The following is a 14,826-nucleotide window of genomic DNA, read 5'->3' on the forward strand; positions in this document are numbered from 1 at the left end:
TATGTTATTGCAAAACTTATTTCTATACACACACATATATTTAAAATTATTTTTTTTTTTTTGTTATTGGATTTTTAGTTTGTTTGTTTCGAAAAAGGCACTTAAAATAAACGAAAAACATATAACTTAAAAATAATATTTAAAAAATATCTTAGCAAATACTATTTCATATATAACAAAATTAATAGGTTTTTTTAAATATATTAACACTTTTACAGAGAGATTAAATTAGTCGAGTTGTTTATTTCCGTTCTATTTTTTTTTTCTTACAACAACTATACATATTAAAAAATAAAAATCTTATTATAAACTTATCTATTTAGTTACTAGATTTTTTTACTCCCATAAAAAAGACTTGCACTTGAGTTTCGTTTCATTTCTTTTTGTTGTGTTTTTCATTTAATTTAATGATGTAGGAGATGTGGGTGGAGATATATTAAAATCTGACTTTGGTATAGTGCTGATGCTTTCATTGTTAATTGACTGTATGACACCAATAATTTCCCGGAAAGTTGGTCGCATCTTTGGATTGGCATCCCAACATGGCTTCATGAGACGTTCATAAACATTGTTGGGGCATAAATTAGGTTTCCTTAAACTGCAAAATAAAAATGTTATACTATACAGTTATACTTTAAAATAATAATAAAAAAAAAACATTTTAAATTTGACATTAATCCGAAAAATGAAAAATATCCGACTTGAATTTTCCCCTCCATTTTCTCCCTTTCTCCCTCTCTCCTTTCGCCTTAGAATTAAACTATTTTCAAAAGTGAGAAAATTTGTCAAGTGAGAAAATTAGCTATTCTGATTGCAAGGGACAAATTTCACCGATGTCAATTCCCTGTGAATTATCAAAAAATTCTTTACAACATTTTTCGTATTTTGTTATTACGTTCGCACTTTTCCCTTTTGTTCTAAAGCATTTTTAAAATTTAGAAAAATTGTTATCCTGAGAAAAAATTAGTTATTTTCAATGGAAGGGGAAGGGAAATGTGATGACAATTTATCAGAAAAATGTCAAATGTAAGGATGAAATTTTTTTGTGTTATTTGGGTCATTAAATCCCCTTGAATTTTCTCCCTCTCCTCTTTCGACTTATTTTCAATAACATTTCGTTAAAAAGTGAGAAAATTCGAGCATGAACAAATTTTCCCCTCTCCCCTTTCGACTTGGTCTAAACAAATTTTTAGACTTTTCTAAAAAATTTCCAAGTGAAAAAATTCGCTAAGTGAGAAAATTAGTTATTTTGAATGGTAGGGAAAGGGAAATATGATGACCAGAGAGCGTCCGTCAGAAACAGTGGCGTAAATGACATACATTTCCGACGTATAATACATACGTCAGAAACGTCGGAAACCCACCCCAAACCATTAGGTTTTTGACAAAATAGCTATTTCCATTAATCAATTTCGAAATTACGTATGCTTTATTCAAATCCATATCAAATTTCAAAATTTTCTTCTCCAAAATGTTTATAATTTTTTATCAGTTCTTGTGAGGAATAGTCAGATATATGTAAAAAATATATATATATTCTTGAAAATAACTGTATATGGTGATAATATTCAAATAAATGACGTTTACTACATTTATTACATTTTATACAAATATATGACGTTTTCGACGTTTACACCTTTTTGACAGTCGAAAACCTAAAAATTCGTCACATGGACCATCCCTGGTGATGACAATTTGTGTGAAAATTGTCACTAATTATTAAAAAGGGAGAAGCTAAAATAATGCAGGAAGTCAATTCCTCCCCTCTCGTCTTATTCTGAATAAGATTTTACAGTAAATTTTTTTCACATTCTAAATATTTTGGAAGAAAATTTTCTATGTGAGAAAATTGGTTAGTCTGAATGAAAAGAAAAGAGGAACAATTTGATGACTATTTGTGTGAACAATTCCACCAGTAAATAAAATGGAAAATGATTAACAAATATAAGCATGGAATAATTTCCGGCCTTATTCTGGGCGCCAATTTCAATTCGAATTTTCTCCCTCCCTCCTTTCGACTTATTTTGAACAAAATTTCACAGTGAAAATTTTCGCATTCTTGCATGGTTTTCCTTGTTCTAAAGTGTTAAAAAGTGAGAAGATTCACTAAGTGGAATAATTAATTTTTCTGAATGAAAAAGAAGGGGATGACTTACTTTCTGGCATTATTATAAATTTCAATTCCTGGCGATTTTTCCCTCTCCCTATTCGACACAATTTATACAAAATTTCACAGCGACAATTTGTGTGAAAAGTTTCACTAATAACTAAAATGGGAAAATGATCATTTGTCTGCCTTATTGCGGACAATTCCCCGTGAATTTCTTAGCTCTTCACTTCCGATTTATTCTGAACAAAAATTTCAGAGTGATATTTTTTTTGCATTTTCACACTTTTTTCTTTTTCTGAACAACGTTTGAAAGTGGGAAATTACCCAGAAAATTTAATGGGAGATGATTAGGAAATGTAAGCATGACATATTAGCTCTGTCTGTTTACTCGATATTTGGTAACAATTGTTACTAAATGTATTAAGGACTTATTATATTAAGGACTTACCGATCGCCTCTTTCTAAACGCATTAGAAATTCATCTTGTGTTAAATCTATATTCGGATCTAAATTTGGTGATTCTCCACGAGAAAACATTTCGAATAAGGTAACACCATATGACCATACATCCGACTGCGATGAGAATTTTGCATCTCTTCTGATAGCTTCAGGTGCATACCTAAATGTATAATAAATTGCAATAAATGGAGACGTCAAAAGTAAGAAAAAAACAAAATTTAGAGCTTACCATTTAATTGGTATTTCACGGCTACTATGGGCCACATAATAACCATCGGAATCAGCACGTTGGGCTAAACCGAAATCGGAAATTTTAACACTGTCTCTGTCGACCAAAATGTTACGTGCCGCCAAATCCCGATGTATTATATTTTTGCTGGCCAAATAATCCATACCCTGAGGACATAATTTGTTAGTGTTAAAGTTCCTGTATGTATATTCAATTCTATTACACTTACCTTGGCAATATCCAATGCAAAACCTAATAGAATTTCATTGGTGAGATTTGGTTTCTTCGATGTTAAATAAACTAAAAATGAACCACTTTCCAAATATTCCATAATTATGCAAAATGGTCGTTGAATCCAATGTTTTATTTTCACAATATTCGGATGATCCAATGACTAATAAAAAAAGGAAGGATGATAAGCATGGCACCGAAAAATGTCTGTCTTTTAAATACTCACCTCCATTATTTCAATTTCCCGCATAAAATCATAACTAAGCTGTGGAGCTCTGGCTGATTTCAAAGTTTTTATGGCAACATATTCTCGGGCATTGTTTGGACTATTATAGCGCACCTCACCCAAGTGCACAGTACCATAATGACCCTCACCAATTCGTTGACGAAATATAACCTTGCCATTGGGTATCTCAAGTACCGAATTTGTGGCATTGAAATAACTGGGAAAACTGAAGACATTACTTTCATTGGCAAAGCCATTGTGATGGCGGGCATGATCATTGGCAGTTTCTTCTGAAAAATAAATATATGCGTATTTTTTTGTTTTTTTTTTAATAATATAATCATCATCATACTCAATTCCACTTCGATATTTTCATCAACATTGACATCATTCGTAGAAGACGATTTATCCGAGAGGGCTTCTTGGGCAGCAATTAAATGCCTTAATATTTGCATATAGTCAAAATTGATTTCCGGATCTGTATTCCAACCATCCATCATCACCTTAAACATTTCCTCCGGACAATCTTTGGGTTTCTCCAGAATGCCACCACATTTATTTAGGTTTTGCCTAAGCATTTCTGTTGTTTTATTGCCAATAGGTTCGCCACGGGCAAATATTTCCCAAACGGTTGTACCAAATGCCCAAATGTCAATGTCCGGGTCATTTTTGGCCGCATTCAAATTACGATGATATTCGAATGGTATCCAGGGAATTCTTGAAGAAAAAATAACATAAAACATAATCAGGACTATAAAAAAATGGATTGAGGCGTCGGGTTAGTTGCCCACACTAGGAAAAAACTAATACTACGAAAAAGCAACGATAAAGAAAACCAAACCCCCTAATCTTGACGATCGCCGCAAACGTATAAAGGACCCACGATCTGCGAACCTGTACTTGGATTGGGCGCACGTTATCAGATGATTACGCCCTGTATTATAGCTGCCATGAAACGAGACATAAATATGGCTGTGGATTTATGGTCTCCAGATTCACTCTAGTAGATGAACGAATTGTTATAATCCGTATAAAAGCGAAGTTCTTCTAAATCAGTCTAATTTGCGCCCATGCTCCGACGGAAGACATAGATGAACAGACCAAAGACATATTTTGCTAGGAGACTTTTATGCAAAAATCGCAAGGGATTTCTCCTGATCAAGCTACGAGAAATCAAATTAATCATGTTGTGATAGACGGAAGGCATTTATCCAGTGTAGGGGATGTTCGATCGATGCGAAGAGCGAATATCGATTCGGACCCCAGAACCAATAAGAGTTGACGGTATATAGTATATACCTCCAAGTCAAATAAGGTCAGAGTAGCAATTAATCGGCTGAAGAACAATAAAGTAGCAGGCCCGTGCACAAAAAAGAGACAAACCGATATGTCCCAATTATGGAGGAATAAGTCTTCTAGCTATCGCATATAAAGTGCTATCCAGTGTGCTGTGTGAACGACTGAAGCCGATGGTCAATGACATTATTGGATCATACCAATGCGGCTTCGGGCCTGGCAAATCCACCTATACGTCGACTATAAAGCCGTATTCGAAAGCCCTATCCGTTCAGAGGTATTTGAAGCCATGTCTGCATTTGGTATTTCTGCAAAATTAATACGGCACACCTGGCAGCAGTTAAATTCGGAAAGGACTTCTCGGAGCCCTACAATACCGAATGAGGAGTCAGACAAGGTAACAGTTTGTCGTGTAACATGTTGAACATCTTGCTGCAAAGGTGAACAGTCCGAGTCCATTAGACTCGGACCAACTGATGAACTTGAAAACTACAGCTTCGAGGTAGTGGACGATTTTATATACCTAGGTAGCGTCATAAACAAAATAAATAACATCAGCTTTGAAATCCGGAGGAGAATAGTGTTGGCCAAGAAATGCAACAATGGCCAGACCAAACACACACTCTGCAAGACGCTGATAATTCCCGTGTTGTTGTATGTCTCTGAAGCATGGGTATTTGCGCAAGCAGATGAGGCAGCACTTGGAGTCTTTGAGAGGAAAAATTATCCGAAAGATTTATGGGCCGATCTGCGTGGACGATGAATATCGTCGTCGAATCCGACGGAAACATCAAGTAGAAGACAACATCTCGGAACATGGTCTTTCAAATTGGATAAGTTGCGCACAAACCGACGCGGTTGGGAATCTTTTTTAAGCTCGGCTTATGGAACGATCGGAAAAATGTTGCCTATTTGGTACACTTTTTACATGTAATCGGTTGAAAATATATGTGGGAGCTATAACTAAATCCGTACCGATTTCCACAAAATTTATACACCGGTTTCTAGGTCCCAGTCGAATAAACGTTGGGTATTTGATGCACAATTTTGTATGAAATCGGTTGAAAATATGCATAGAAGCTATAACTTATTATGGACCGATTTCAACACAATTGAAAACGGACAAAGTTGGCAATTTGGTACTGTTAAAGTGACTCGGAGAATAAATGAGAAACGGCCATATGAAATGACTTTCCATGCTTGCCCGTCATTATTTTAAGTATATTTTGGTTCTTTCTTCGAAGTACCAGATTTTATTGTTATTCGGTTCGAAGGACCAAATGAGTTAAAATGAAATGCATAAATGTGAAGTGATCATAAAATAAAATGAATGATGCGAGCATGTTCATATTTTTATGAACAGGTATACCATTAGGGAATATACATTGGAGCCATATCTAAATCTGGAATGATTTAAATAAAATTGTATACACGACGTCATTGTAGGCTTAAGACTGTGGAAATTTATATCTTCATCTCACAAAAACGATTTATCAAAACTTGTATATATTTTATAAAAAAGTGTAATAATCATTAACTCACTCATCCTTACGATACGGTCGTGGGAAACCTGGCCCCGAAATTTTTGCTTCGAGTAAATTTGTCTTCGGATCGAATTTAGTAACATAAAGATTGGAACATCTTAAATAGCCATGGACAATGTGATGATTTCTCTGAAAAAAACAAAGAAGTGAGTTATACTTCGAAATTCTTAAAAATTTAGATTTTTTCCAAAACATACCAAATAAAATAATCCTCTCGCCAAACCATAAACAACATCGATTAATTGACGTAACGAAACTTTTGCGCTATTGTCCATTAAGAACTTATTCAGCGGACCAAATTCGGAATATTCCATGACCATTGTATAGGGTGAGTCCAGTGTTATGCCAAATAACTTAATGATATGGGGTGACTGGATGCGACTCAGTGTATTGGCTAAACTTCTAAATAGCTGGCGTTAGAATAGCAAAATATTATAATTATGGTCCAAAGGATAATAATAATTCTCAACATAATTATTTATTACAAATAAACGTATAATCTATGATCATCACTTACCGGAAAATCATCTTCAAATTTTAGAACTTTTAGTGTGACCGTAACATCTTTATAGCCATCATTTTGTATCCAATCGGCTTTCATTTTTATCATACGCCCATTGTCACATTCTCGTGATGAATCTACATAGAATGGGCATATAATTATTATATCCATACTTCATTTATGAAAATCCACTTCCACTTACTGTGATACCATTGCAAATCCTTGGATAAATCTAAAATTTTAACACGTTCTCGTTGGAGTTCAGCTTCGCTCAACTCCTTTTCAGTCTTTTTCGATTGCACATTTTTTGGCAAACATATCAACAATAACGGTGATCGATCATTATCGGACGGCGATATACGAAATTTTCTATCCGATTCGGTTGGTATGAATTTTGCCAGATCTGTTAATTTATCAAATGCTTCCATACTACCATTATAGTGTAGAATCCATTTTACCGTTCGCACGCATGGACTCGTATTCGTTAGATTGACTTTTTTGGTTATTTTAAAGGTTTCGGTTTTGAATTTTAACGGTTGTAGACCTTCGGATATTCTGTTATTTTTTTTGTTTAAGAAAGAGAAAACGTAATTAAAAAATTTATTAATATTATAATTCGACGATTTTAAAAAAGGTCATGACAACTTAAAGTCGTAAATTTCTCAAGACGTGGATAGTCAAGCGGCTCTTAAAGCCATCAAATCTTGCCACATCAAATCCGAAGCCGTCCTCAAGTGTAGAACAGCTCTGGAAGAACTAAACCATAGCTATCGGTTGTGTTGGGTACCAGGACATTGTGACATCTTGGGTAATAAAAGAGCGGACGAACTAGCTAGACGAGGATCTCAATCCACCGATCTAGAAACTGATGACTCACTTAAATTACCCATATGTCTTTTCTATAGGAACTTTGAGGCATTCTTTGACGAAACAGCCCGCAAACTTTGGCACAACGAACCTATGTGCAACGTGTCAAGATCAATCTGGCCGACTCTGTCTACCAAAAGAACGCACTCACTATTGAACCTGAACAAAGCTGAAATTAGAGTGATGACGGGAATCATCACTGGTCACTGCAACATCAGGGCCCCTACTAGTAAATGGGATCTTGACGCAACTGATTACTGTAGACTCTGTGTTGACGAGGAGGAGACGGAGACAATTGAGCATCTCCTGTGTCACTGCCCAGCCCTGGCTTACAGGCGACCCAGACTAATGGGTGCTCATATTCTACCGGGTCTCAGCTTCTTCTCATCAACCGAACCTTCTCTAATCTACAGCATAATTAGAAACATAAAATGGTTAGGAGCGCATAACATTGGCACGTAATGCTTTTTTCTGTCTGACTCATAGGACCATCGACCTTTCACTCATTCTTCACCCCTTTAATCTACTACTCTTCTCTCCCCTACAGATCTGTCTCTTGGTCTCTTCTCTTCACTGTATCTTTTCTTGTGGATGATTTCTCAGAGTGTTGCAGTCACACATGTGACTGCACATCCCCAAACCTAACCTAACCTTCTCAAGACGTTAAGCAATAACTTACATCGTTTAAATGTTTTAGATCGTGGATATTTTAAGAATTGTTCCAACCTTTAAACGCGGATTTTTAAAGATTTTTTTTAGGGACTGGCTTAAGAACTTTGTTAGAAATTTACTCGGATTTTTAAGAAAAAAAACTTAAATGCCTTGAAGTGCGGATTTTTACGGACTATTTTTTAAAGATTCTTTTCAGGCCATTAAAACGCAAAATTTGAGCCATAAATTACGGACTTTTAACAAATTTTCGGGGCTTTAAAGAGTGGATTTTTAAAACAAATTTTCGGGGCTATAAAGCGTTAAAACAAATTTTCGGGGATTTAAATCGTGGATTTTTAAACGATATTTTCGGTATTTTGGGGTTTTAAAGCAAATTTTCGGGGCTTTAAAGCTTGGTTTTTTAAAAGAAAAATTTGGAGCTTTAAAGCATGGTTTTTTTTAAAAGAAAATTTTGGGCCTTTAAAGCATGGATTTTTAAAAGAAAATTTCGGGGCTTTAGGCTTGTTTTTTTTTAAAGAAAATTTCGGGGCTTAAAAGTGCTGTTTTTAAAAGAGATTTTCGGGGCTTTAAAGCGTGGATTTTTGAAAGAAAATGTCGGGGCTTCAAAAATTGGGTTTTTAAAAGAAATTTTCGGGGCTTCAAAACTTGAAGAAATTTTCGGGCTTTAAAGCGTCGATATTTAAAACAAAATTTCGGGGCTTCAAAGCGTCGATATTAAAAAAAACTTTCGGGTTTTAAAGGATTTTTAAAAGAAAATTTCGGGGCTTTAAAGCTTGGATTTTTAAAAGAAATTTTCGAATTTAAAAATTAAAATGTTCGTGCCTTTAGAACGTGGATTTTTTAAAGAAATTTTCGGGGCGGATTTTTTAAAAAAAATCGGTATTTTTAAGACCCTAAAAAGAAAATTTTTACACGGATTTTCAAAGCCTCCTATCTATAGAAAAGAAAACGTTCAAGTTATTCCATTTCAGGAAGTCTTTTAAATTCGTATTTCCCCGCAGTGTACAATAGATTCGAATTCAACTCAATTTTTTGTTAACTCTTTGCAGATATTCAATATTTAACAAACAGAAAATCATAAATAAACATAGATATCATCTTTTTTTCAAAATAAATAATGATCGGCCAAAAGACAACAAAACACTTATCACACAAACAATAAAGCATAAAATTTTATCTTCCTTCCCCAATTGAATAATTATTTACTTACGATTTCGTATTGATATCAATATAATATGTATCATATTCTTTCTCACACTGGCGAATAATATAACTGCCACATTTGTCGCCTTGTTCACGTATCTTGGCAAATGAAAAGGCGCCACTGCAAAGGGAAGAGACAAAAAAAGAAAAAAAAAACTATTTTTAAAAAACGAATCGATAACAATGTGCAACATACATACCCAATTGGACCATGACAGTGCAGTGTCATTAACTCCTCCAGTGAGGGTGTAACATATTGCATACATAGATTTACCATCCATTTTGTTGTTAATCTATGCAAAAAGGAATACAATAATCATTAGCATTGAAAAAAATTTTATGTTTAGATATAGATTACCTCATATAACCAGAGAGATAAGAAATGAATGCTTCCAATTGAATTTTACTGTCAAATTCAATGCGATAACCATTTGGCATGCCGGTAATTTCCAAACGGCAATTTATTGTATTTGGACTGACCCCACGGGTGTATACGGCATAAATATTCTCCAGTTTACTGACTAAAACCCACTGTGAAAAAAATATACATATTTTTGTAAAACATTACAACAACATTACTGTAGATGTTTAAAAATTTATAAAACGGAAGACTCTTAATTAAAATTAAGTAAATTCAAATATTTCGAGTCTTTAAATCATAGTTTTTATTTCGTGGGTATTAAAATGAAAATGTTCAAGGCTTTAAGTCATCATTTTTGCAGACTCTGTTTAATTTCTTCGCGGTCTAAAATCATATAAGTATAAAAACAGCCGATATTTCAGGTTGATTAAGTGTTAAGTTTTTGAAAAATCTTTTACCTTAAGGTCGGGGCTTTTTACAGAAATTTTCAAGACGTGTATTTTTAAAAGAAATTTTCGTGACCCTAAAGGGTAGATAAAACAATTTTTAAATGAAATTTTCGGGACCCTAAAGTGGATTTTTAAAACAAAATTTCGGGACCCTAAGCGTGGATTTTTAAAAAAACGTTTTCGTGGATTTTTTTAAAGAAATTTTTAAAACACATTTTCGGGGCTTTAAAGCTTGAATTTTGTAAGAAATTTTCGGGGCTTTAAAGCTTGAATTTTTGAAACACATTTTCGGAGCTTTAAAGCATGGATTTTTAAAAGACATTTTAGGGACCCTATGCGTGGATTTTTAAAAGACATTTTTAGGAACCTAAAGCGTGGATTTTTAAAACACATTTTCAGGAACATGAAGCGTGGATTTTTAAAACTCATTTTCAGGAACCTAAAGCGTGGATTTTTAAAACACATTTTCAGGAACATGAAGCGTGGATTTTTAAAACTCATTTTCAGGAACCTAAAGCGTGGATTTTTAAAAGAAATTTTCAGGTCTCTAAAGCGTGGATTTATAAAGAAATTTTCGTTACTCTAAATCGTGGATTTTTAAAAGACATTTTCGGGGCCTAAAGCGTGGATTTAAAAAAAAAATCGGGACCCTAAGCTTGGATTTAAAAAAAATCGGGACGCTTAAGCGTGGATATTTTTTATATTCGGGACGTTTAAGCGTGGATTTTTTTTTTTAAAAATTCGGGACGCTTAAGCGTGGATTTCTTAAAAAAAAGCGTGGATTTTCAAACGTAATGACGTTTTTGGAATCGCTCATGGCCCTTTGGGCTAGGTTCTTGTTTATGAAATAAATAAATTGAAATTGAAAAAGACATTTTCGGGTCACTAACGCGTGGATTTTTTAAAAGACATTTTCGGGCCTTTAAAGCTCTGATTTTTAAAACGGATTTTCGGGGCTTTAAAGCTTGGATTTTTAGAACGCATTTCGGGGCTTTAAAGCGTGGATTTTTACAGCAATTTTCAAGACGTGTATTTTTAAAAGAAATTTTCGTGACCCTAAAGGGTATATTTTTTCAAGATATTTGCAGGACCCTAATGCGTAGATTTTTAAAAGAACTCGTCAAAGACCTACATCAACGATTTTTTAAGAACTTCTCAAAGACCTATATCAATAATTTTAATGACATTTTCAAGGCATTGTAACTAGATTTTTTAAAGAATGTTTTTTTTTTATTTATTAATTTTAAATTTAGGAATATAACACACCTTTTTAGCACTATTAATTGGTCTTGAAGTCTTCAGTATTAAGATATGAATTAAAATAAATATTTAAGTCCTTAATTTTAAAAGAAAACTTCAAGGACTCATAACTTGATGTTTTAAATAAATATTCAAGTCCTTATAACCCGATTTAAAAAAAATCATAATTATTAAAAATAGTGAAATATTGTCAATATTCAGGTACCTACATTAAACTTTCTTTCTTGCGGACATACATTCTGAGTTGTGGCTAAAATTCCACCCAGACCATAGTGTTTTCTTATGCCCTTTAAAATTGTATAAGACAATACGTGTATCAATTTCCATACTTCCTTAGATTTGGGATTCGACCAGGCCTCTCTTATAAATAGATTAATTTTGTGAGTGGCTGATCTTCCTGCGCCACTCGGCCTTAAACTAGACATGAAAAAAACTTCGAAGCATAGATATAATTTGTTTTCTCTTTTTTCAAGTTTTTAAAATTGTTAAATAAATAGCAAAGTTTTTTTTTTAATTTAGCAAATCATTAATTTATAATGAAATACATGTGTGGAAATTTCTCTATCACAATTTCTATTTATAATGAAAATATTTGCGTTTAATGCGAAACAAAGCCAATTGCATTTCCTTGAATGAACTTTACCACAGTCTGTTACTTTACGTTATTGATAACATTTGTTGTTAGTTTTCTTCTAACAGCATGCCCAAGCTTGCTATTTGTATTTTCCCATTGAAGTGTATTTAAATACAAAACTTACCTCCAAAGTATCTTTACACGTTCTTCGGGCCACCTTCAATCCCGGCTCTGGACTATCAAATAAATCCAATTTGATACAAACTTTAACAGTGGTCGAACTCGATTGAATTTGTCCACCACCACCATCACCGCCACCATCATTTGGCACCGTCGCCAAAATATCTCCCGGTATAAAATCCACAAATCCAGCAAATGTTTCCAGTAGATAATCCGGTGCCAAATTATTCAATTCCAATACGTAATTCCATTTGACACGTACCAACTCGATGTTTCTTTGACGAAGCGATCGAAACGAATTGCATATTTTACGTTTTACAAAAATATGCGCCTTGACCAGGGGGCGGGGTAAATAACGTTTATAATTCGATTCGATGCGTTCAACTGTTCCGCGTTGCTCCAAATAATCAATATACATATCAACAGCACCCAGACCCATGACGTTATCTTTTTTCCTCGGATAACGTATTGAGGGTATACACTCATGGACCATATCGTAACGCATCTGATTGTACAGATATTCATAGGCATTTGGATCCATCGATTGCAGTTGGCCATCTATTAAGGGGACTTTGAAACGCATACGAAAACAGTAGACCACACCGGGACTCAAGGGCTGGCCCGGAAGACACCATTGTTCGTTGTTGTCATCGTCGAACACTCTCAAACCGAATAGAAGTCTGGTATTCGGCAAAATACCCAATCTACGACTTAGATCTATGCATATTTCTTCGCAAGTGGCCAACTGTAGATGATCGTATTCGATGTAAACGCGTTTGCGATAGCAGTATATACGATGTGTGACAATATCTGTGTCTACTATGGGTACATTACTCTGGCGCATTCTTTCCGTATAGCATTGGGAATTCTGTGATATTGTTGTATTGCTGGTTGTGTCATGGTCTTGTTCGTGGTCGTGTTCATGATTGAAATCATAGCCATTACTCAAAATGGATGTGCTGCCAATGGAACTGTTGCCATCGTCCAAAATGGTCATAGTGGTGTGGGTAGTACCCGATGCATTTGAGGCTTGATTCATTTTTGTATGTAGTTTATTTCGTTTTATTTTTATATATCAAAACTTGTTGTTCCAAAGGAAATATCCTTTGGAATTTTGGTTTTTTGTTGTCGCTGCTACAGCTATGCTGTCTGCCTAGCTGGCGTTAAACTTGTTTATGTTGCCTTTCCTTTTATGCACAAACGACGTCGTCGACAACGGATAGGATATCTATCCAACCATTCAATGGACAACATCCGATCATTTCAATTTTTCAAAGTGAATGCAGTTCCTAAGAAAATAATTGCATTTTCACGATTTCTTCAATAATCTTCACTCGCCAAAGGTTTCAATAACACTTCTCACAAAATTGATTATTCTCTATTAATTTTTTCTGACTACAAAGTATTTTTTTTTTTGTTTTCTTTGCGTTACAATTAGGGATGCATAGATCGACTTTCATCTTATCTATTTATCGCCGGCGATTGGCTACCTTTGTCAACTTTGTACTTTGCTTTTGCAAAAAATAAACAATGTTTATAATATAGCGTTTTTTCTTTATTAATAAAGCGTTTTATTTAATAATAACATTATTCGAAAATTTTTGGTAATTTTCAGAAATTTAACAAATGCATACAACGAAATGTAAAAAGGATATTTACTATGCATTATCTGCATCTGACTTCTCTGTATCAAAATTCAGAAAGGCATTTGTTTGGTATCGTTGCCAGTAGGAATTGAGGCGATTGATCTTAGCTGTGATTTATACCTCGATCGGTGTGCCATCAATAGTGCAAAAATATCCAAGGACTTGGTCATAATGAAATCTCTATAATTAAGTTTAAGATAAAAGGGTTAAGTACCTAACCAAGAACCTTAAGTTGTCGTTAGCCATCCTTGTATTCATAGTTTTCAATGCTTGGAAAATGAGAAGGCCAGTCCATTGATTCCAAGAAGTTTGGTCCTGGTGGAATTTTTATGGTGATGATATGGTTTGAAGGTACCATGGTCCTTTATATGTCGTTAGCCACCTTATAATCTTTGATGCTTGGAATCTAAACATATTAATAAGGCTATCCATGGAAACCAGCTGCTTCTCAAGTTTACTATCCAAATCCATTATTGTGAATGGGCTTACATCATGAAATCGTAAACAACGTTCAAATTTTTGACATTGGACAGTAAAAAAAATTAACTGATTTTCGCTTCCTGGGTGACCCTATTAATATATCTTGCTTGGAAAAATGATGCAATAATTAGGTAATGTATCAAAACAAAAAATTGTAAAATTGTTTAAATTGTATCTCCTAATACTAAAACTATCAAATTTTAAATTTTATTTGACTTATATGCAAAGGAATTGACAATTGAAAACCACTGGGTTAACGAAATCCGGTTAAATGTAAACGTACTATTAATCGGATATTCAGCGGCACTTTAAAAATCTGTTCTCTTGTGTTCCATGTTGCAACAGGTACTGTAATACTTAAAAAATCGCTAAATGTGCATTACTCATAGTGATACGCAAAAACCAGTCATTTCTAATTGGACTACCCTATTGTTTAATAATAAAAAAATATATATTATGGAGAATGATTTTTAAAAACTTTTTCCAAATACAATCAAAATTCGCTCAACATCGAAAGGTAAACAAATTAAGGTGGTC

At 34.0% G+C, this 14,826-nt stretch overlaps 1 protein-coding gene across 1 annotated transcript; it reads right to left on the reverse strand.

Moving 5' to 3' along the window:
• Positions 1-397: 397 nt before the first annotated feature.
• On the reverse strand, positions 398-13,202 carry LOC133324579 (tyrosine-protein kinase hopscotch). The gene is made up of 14 exons (XM_061533419.1): positions 12,168-13,202; positions 9,698-9,870; positions 9,540-9,632; positions 9,347-9,460; positions 6,800-7,152; positions 6,613-6,734; positions 6,293-6,505; positions 6,094-6,224; positions 3,608-3,972; positions 3,256-3,545; positions 3,028-3,192; positions 2,799-2,965; positions 2,559-2,729; positions 398-598 (listed from the first exon to the last, which is right to left on the reverse strand). The coding sequence occupies exons 1-14, from the start codon at positions 13,200-13,202 to the stop codon at positions 400-402; spliced, it is 3,591 nt and encodes a 1,196-aa protein (XP_061389403.1). The 3' UTR covers positions 398-399.
• Positions 13,203-14,826: the final 1,624 nt, after the last annotated feature.

The sequence above is a fragment of the Musca vetustissima genome, unplaced genomic scaffold, assembly GCF_032173495.1.
Source record: "Musca vetustissima isolate MV318-11 ecotype Yass unplaced genomic scaffold, APGP_CSIRO_Mvet_v1 utg2693, whole genome shotgun sequence".
NCBI lineage: Eukaryota > Metazoa > Arthropoda > Insecta > Diptera > Muscidae > Musca > Musca vetustissima.

Bases quoted from the DNA above. Each gene is read 5' to 3' on its own strand.
- LOC133324579 (XM_061533419.1), bottom strand. From the start codon at position 13,202: ATGAATCAAGCCTCAAATGCATCGGGTACTACCCACACCACTATGACC. The intron at 9,461-9,539 runs GTATGTATGTTG...TTCCCTTTGCAG, and splicing joins CACTGTCATGGTCCAATTGG to TGGCGCCTTTTCATTTGCCA. The intron at 6,506-6,612 runs GTAAGTGATGAT...TTCTAACGCCAG, and splicing joins AATTTGAAGATGATTTTCCG to CTATTTAGAAGTTTAGCCAA.